The sequence below is a fragment of the Terrapene carolina genome, unplaced genomic scaffold, assembly GCF_002925995.2.
Source record: "Terrapene carolina triunguis isolate 2854851 unplaced genomic scaffold, T_m_triunguis-2.0 Scaffold16621, whole genome shotgun sequence".
NCBI classification, from domain to species: domain Eukaryota; kingdom Metazoa; phylum Chordata; order Testudines; family Emydidae; genus Terrapene; species Terrapene triunguis.
In genome coordinates, this window is record NW_020680972.1 from 1 (window position 1) to 6,604 (window position 6,604).

General features: G+C 38.2%; 1 protein-coding gene across 1 annotated transcript; it reads right to left on the minus strand.

Moving 5' to 3' along the window:
* Positions 1-6: 6 nt before the first annotated feature.
* Positions 7-6,296, minus strand: LOC113408491 (protein O-GlcNAcase-like). Its single transcript, XM_026661746.1, has 5 exons — positions 6,235-6,296; positions 3,570-3,621; positions 3,142-3,239; positions 1,338-1,468; positions 7-254 (listed from the first exon to the last, which is right to left on the minus strand). Exons 1-5 carry the CDS (start codon positions 6,278-6,280, stop codon positions 36-38), a joined length of 546 nt encoding a protein of 181 aa, XP_026517531.1. The 5' UTR covers positions 6,281-6,296; the 3' UTR covers positions 7-35.
* Positions 6,297-6,604: the final 308 nt, after the last annotated feature.

Sequence of the window (6,604 nt, forward strand, 5' to 3'; positions counted from 1 at the left end):
TTCATTGACCTGGGTGCAGTAAAATAGAAGGCTCATTAAATTTCAAAGCTATCACAAAGTAAAATTAGTCCTAATGTTTTACCTGTAGGACAGAATAGGAATGTGTCTGGTTCTCCTAAATACTGATATATTTCATTAGTAATGGAGACCTGGGCATGAGCAAAGGAGCTAAAGACTTCTTTGTCTGCTGCACACATGTTGTGATCAATATCATCAAACAGCAGTGCAAAGGATCTGCAGCCAAACTGGGAAACCTAGAGCAGAAGGGGAAAGAAGTGAAGAGAAATGTTTAGAAAATTAAGAAAACAAACCATAAAAACTTCTAAAAGCTAACTTGCCTTTAACAGGATCAGCCAACATTCCTTCCTCCCCGCCCCCCCCCCCCAAAAAAAAAAAAACAAATAGCCCACAAAATAAGTATGAGTCAATTTCTGTTTGAGGAATCACTGTTTTTCAGTTTGTAATTTGTAATCTAAAAATACACTTGAAATTCCCAAGTATATGTCAACATTTAAATCAAATCCACAGTACCCTGCATAAAGTGCACAGCATCGCAAGATGAGTGACGCATGTTGGAGTGATTCCATTACCACAGTGTGCCTTGCAAATTCAAAACTCTTTCCAATAAAGGAAGGACTAGAGGAATGGGGGAGGGAAGGAAGAGGAATGCCTTGGCAGTTATCGCCAATTAATGCATGACTCTGACCCACCATTATGTTTTTCTCAAGGATACCACTGGAGACTGGCAGTCTGTTCCAATTTCCCAATCCAAGTCTTATCTCATAGGAGAAGCAGACAACTAGGAAAGACCAAATTCAGCAACAGCCCTCGGGTGAAGTGGAGCAGAACATCACAGGAACTTAGAAGGTATGTGCACATTTTAGGTCTTCCCCATTGAAATTTTTCTTGGAGGAATACCATCCTTCCCTTTGGATAGGAGTCTTAGTTTGAGGTTTTTAAAAATGATTTTAGGACCAAAATTCCCAACAACAGTTAGTAAGAATTGCTATTCCTGATCAGATCACTGCCAGCATCCTGCCTCTAAGGAAGTTCCCATAGTGCACTGGCCAATTGTACAAAATCTAACATGGGTGAAAAAGTTCTTCCTGACGCTTACAGTAGTTTCAATCCCAAAGCCTCATTGTTTATTTTATGAGAAACTCTGAATATTATTAGACATAGTATTATACAGACATTGGCACTTATGTTCAATACTTAAAAGCAAAATTGGTCAAAAAATGCCACCAAGTGTACAGCAGACACATGAGTTACTGAGTTATTTTGGAAGTTCCAAACATTCTTAAATCACATGGGCTGAGAGTTTCAACAAGACCTACCTGGTCCAGCTTGCGTTTCAATGTGGACACTTCTTTTGTATTTGAGAAAGTGATATCAAGTCCAGGCGAGATGGCATAGATGAATTCTATCTCATATTCTTGGGCAGCCGAGATTAGGGTCATGAGTTGCTCTAAGAGTTAAATCCAAGTATTTCAGAAGGATTCATCAATAAGAAAGCTAAGATACCTCCTCATAAATATTAAGAAATACATTATAAAAAGCAAATTACTCCATTGCTAGAAGCCAAGAAAGGGTTTCAGGTAGCTTTAACAAATATTTTGAATGTTCTAAGATTACTGATGCAGCAGTAAGCACTAAGCTGTATTGCAAATTGTGTAGAGAAACAACATTAAAGGGATGGTAACAAATACTTGTCTTGTAGTTTAAGCTTCATTTCACATTTATCATTAGTTTTAGAAACCTTTTAAAAGAATGAGAATATGCCAGTTTGATCTTGTTGTTGTGTGGCAAACATGGGTGCATTTCACCTGTTTATATGGAATCAAACCTAAAAGCTCTGAAACTGTTACTCATTTCCATATGGGTCAAAAATATTAAAGAACTGATCCAATGTAGTAATCAATTTTTGCAAACAGGATTTGTTCATTTGAACTCTTTGTCTGATGCTTTCAATTCCAATATTTGTATACTGCTGAGCTACAGGATGCATCAATAGTGGCTTTTAAAAACCTTTGAGTAGAAGTTATCCTTAAAAAAAAAAATGGCAAATTTCATTCTCCAAGCTGAGAGAAGCAGAAGTAAACAAATAATTTTTTTGGAACCTGTAATAACCTACGGTGTTATTGGTAACAGGTAAGAAAATTTGTTTTATAAATATAATTGTCATCTGCCAACATCCCTTTAACTTTATTCCTAAAACCATTCAAAGTAGCCCCTACAAGATTTAATTCTGATGTGGTTATCGTCTCTCTCCTTCACCCAAGGAAGAGACTCCTACAAATGCCCTGTTAGCCAACAAACCTCTGTGCTCTGACAGAATAGCTCTTTTCCACTGGTGACAAGAGCACCTTAAAACTCAGTAAGGGCCATCTCCTCTCCTCAATGAAGTCAGCAGCAAGACTCCTAGGTGCAGGCCCTAAGACTGTACAATTTTACTTATTTTCAGATTGTTAGGGCTGACAACACTGGGGCACTACTGGACAAGAACACCGTAGTTATGCTAGCTAGGTCTCCTCTGCTGCTGGGAAATCAGGGAAGAGAAAGAAGAGTAACCACTTCTTGTGAAAACCACCAGCTACTAAATAAATCCCAAATGTCAAACTTCTGGTTTTTACCTTAAAGTTCTGATTAAGCCAGAAGTTGAAGTTCCAGTCATGGCTCCCCTCACTAGTGTGCGCGCACTTGATCAACCAGAGACATTAGCAAGCTGATCTGCTCATTCCATTTTAAAAAGGAAATATTTTCCCCTTCCTTACAATAAGGCCCCGATGACCAATTCAGATAAGGAAAAAATTCAAAATGAACCCCTCTCACTGCCAGAAGAGGGAAAGTTGAAGGAGAGTAAATCCCACAATAAAACTAAAGCTAGTCTTAAGCGGAGTTTTAGAGGTGAAATGCAAAGCTAAAATTAAAGTGAAGGAAAACCCAAACTTATGTTGCAAGCCCTATTAAGTAAGCTTGCAAGGGGCATTCAGTATATAAACCTTGACCTAATGCTTTTCTGCATTGCCATTCACCTTTAAAACTGGATACAATGATTAAACATACAAGCACATGTACCAGTGACTGTGATTCATTCAGCAACTACTTATAGAAAATACAGAGGGGAATAAAGGCAATTACCAGCTTCCTCCACAGAGTACATTTCTCGCCAGAACATCCTGTGCTTGTAGTCATCTTTTGGAGCATACAAGTAGGTATTCAGTCCCCATTTCTGAAGCCTATAACGGGGGGAAAAGCCTCCATTAGTATTCTACAAGTGCAACAAAGCTGCATTTTATAGGATCTCATTCTCAAATTTATCCATTTGTCTTTGAGAACATTCACCACTATACTACTAATTCAAAATGGTATTGCAAAAGTTTGAGAGACTAGACAAATCCAGAACAGCCTGAGCAAGATTAGAAGGGAAATGTAATCAGCTAAAATACAAATAATACGTAAAATGCTGCCCTAAGTCAGGCCTGAGTATCCTTAATAGTCTACTAAGTGGAAGATGATAGTTTTACTGTTCTGGAGCACATTGCAAACCAAGGGGAAACGTGACTTGCCTTCTAAAAAGTTCTTTCCTCTGCTCCATAATCCATGGTCTTCCATAAAATCCTGTGGGAAACAAGATTAAAATTATCCAGTTATACATCAGACTGTATCTGTTTCATGAAACAAAGATTATTAAACTGATAAGAACAGGTACTACGCTTGATCTTAAACCCACTTTTCTTCTCCTCCTCCCACAAGATGTTTCTATTACATTCAGTTTAAAAACCTTCTAGCAATCGGGGGGGGGAAAAAATCAAAATTGCATAAAAACATAACATACTAAAAAATCATAAGGGAAATACTAAAAGATCTATATTTTCAATTTAATTACACCCTACATAATTTATGATCCATGCTGATAATTTTAGCCACTGAAGCAATTAATTTTCAGAATCCAAGCAGAAGTCCTCAGCAGATGCCCTTCACAAGTCAGGTCAGCACTACTACACAAGTAGCCCGAACAGCAATAACCCAATTATGCTATCATTCTAGAAGTCTGATGAGCAGTTTTAACTTTAATAGTGGAATATTGAACAGTTCTGAAAATAATTACCAGTGCAAGAGTGTTTCTTGATACAGACAGGTTATATTACCTAAATCTACACATATTATGCTCAAATATACGGGAGGTGGGGTTTGAGCAAATAGAGGGCCAGACTCAAATGGATACGTAAGATTTGTTCCCTTTTTTATTTTAACTAGGAAATGCTGGCATCTTATTACACTGTGCCCAAGGATATAAAGTTTCAGCTTGTGAAAAATGGAGAGGCGCCTAAACAGAATATTTCAATGGAAATCCACAAGTTTGATCTGCCTCAGACTTCAAATTTAATAAGTTCCTCCCAATCTACCCTCTATGAATGACACTTCATCAAAAGCAATGATCTCGACTAGCCTACCATTATTCAAGCAACTTCATTTAGTATTGTGCACCAACAGATCCACACCTTCAATCACAAGTGGACACTCTTCATATTAGAAAGTCTCAGTTTGGCAGTCTGAGGGAGACCCCCAAGACTAAAAGAGTGAAATGTAATAAGCTTTCATTTTCATCCAGCATAACTGCTCTGCTTGATGAATGATGCAACTGGCAGGGCAAAGCAAAAGCATGTACAAGCCCTTACATCACTAGCCTGAAGTTAAACAGTCCTATTTCCAGACCTGATCACCCACTATCACTATATTTGCACTTTCATTTTAAATAGAAAGACTAGACAGGCTTTGTTCATTAGACTAATGTTTGACTTTTTAAAACAAGGTACAATTTGAGAGTGTCCTATGTTAAAAAATTGACTCCAATTACCTATTAAAAGTGAACCCTGTGATTTTAAGTTTGAGGAGCTCTAAATAAGCTCAACTTGTAAAGGTTATTCTTAACAGAGCAATTTTTAGTTATTTAGTGCCACAAAGTGGTGAAGTTAGGTACTACCACTCCCATTTGGTTGCAATTGTGAAGTGACAAATGGAGGACAGTGAAACAGCAGAGCAAATAAAGAGGCGCGGTGGTGTGCACAGAACAAATAAGGTAACAGACAAATTCTTCTCATTTACAGAAATGTAATAGAGTTGCATTGTCACTGGCAGGCAAATTTGGTCCTAAATTAGTAAAACAGACCTACCTAATCACAAAGGGACCTAATTAATGTGGTGCCTAGTCAATACTTGGCACTTCTATGTATGTAGAGTATTCTGAACATCGGAACACAATTTGAAAACTAATCGTGTAGTAACCTGAAGTGAAATCAAGATGCAAACTTAAAAAAAAAAAAAAAAAAAAGGGCAGTGAAAGATAATGGGTAGGGTTAAAGTATTAAACAATGAAGAGTACATTTAGATTAAAATATATTAAACTAAAGTGCTAGTAGTGTATTAAGATATTTTAACCTGACAGCATCCCTGTAAATCAAAGTACTAAGACATGTCAGCTGGGGACAATGTTAACATCCTTCTGTCCGAGCTAAGATCTCAGTCCGTCTTTCCCATCTCTCTTTGTGGGTGTCCAGCAGTGAGATTAAACATAGGCAGAACAGAGTTTTAATTCCCATCCTCCCACACATACCCTCATTCCTTGTCACTAAGGGTCTTAATCTGGTTGCTGTATTTGACCATCAGATTCGAGAAAAGTCGAGACCCTGACAATTCTTCTTGTCGCAATGTGTCCACTTCAGGCCTTTCCTCCCCATCTACAGCAAAAGCTTTTGTCCAGGTCCTCAGTATCTAAGCTACCAATTTCTTCATCTCTGGCCTTGACCAATGCCATCGTGGCCCACTTTGCCACTGCAACAACAGTTCCTGACTCATCGCTTTGATCATGTTACATCCCCCTCCGCAACCTTCGCCATCTCTCTCTCTCCGATACGTTACTGAGACCCTGATTCCCACGGATTGCCTATACTTAAGATTGAAAGCTCTTCAGAGCAGAGATCTTTTTGCTACATGTCTGTACAGTACCTAGCACAATGAGGCTGGGACCTAGAGTCTAGTTGGTACCACTATATAAACAAACAAAATGGTCTTGTGGGAAGGTGAGAAAATGGAGAGAGGGAGAGACTGGGAAATGGGTAATTTGATAGAAAGCCTTTCACCTCTAGGTCTCGGATTCAAACCAAATCAGTCAGAAGTGATCAGAAGCTTACTACCATCTGACACCTATTCAGTATCTTATGTAAAACATACTCATCTTAGTACAGGAAGGAATACAAAAGGCCTTCGCTGCTGCCATCTGTGCTTATCTGTTCCCTGGCTTCAATCTCCAGTCTATCAATCTGGTACCTTTCACTACAAGGTAAAAATCTACTTCAGTAATGAACATTTTGGGTAGACCTGAATATCCCCAGGCTGGCTAAGGGCTAATAAGTTCCAAAAAGCTTGACAGATATTAGCAATGACAATACTACCAAATGATACACTTTTAAAAAGTGATAAAAAAGATCTATTGGAATTAGAAAATATCCAGAAAAGGGCAAAAATAAAAATGATTAAGGGTATGGAACAGCTGCCATAATTAACAACACTGGGACTTTTCAACTTGGAAAAAAGAGAGACT

What these genes read in the sequence shown, in the direction of transcription:
- LOC113408491 (XM_026661746.1), bottom strand. Translation starts at nt 6,280, where the DNA reads ATGGCAGCAGCGAAGGCCTTTTGTATTCCTTCCTGTACTAAGATGA. An exon ending in AGGAAAGAACTTTTTAGAAG is followed by an intron (nt 3,240 to 3,569) that starts GCAAGTCACGTT and finishes CCCCCGTTATAG; the next exon opens with GCTTCAGAAATGGGGACTGA. An exon ending in GTACTCTGTGGAGGAAGCTG is followed by an intron (nt 1,469 to 3,141) that starts GTAATTGCCTTT and finishes TTTAACTCTTAG; the next exon opens with AGCAACTCATGACCCTAATC.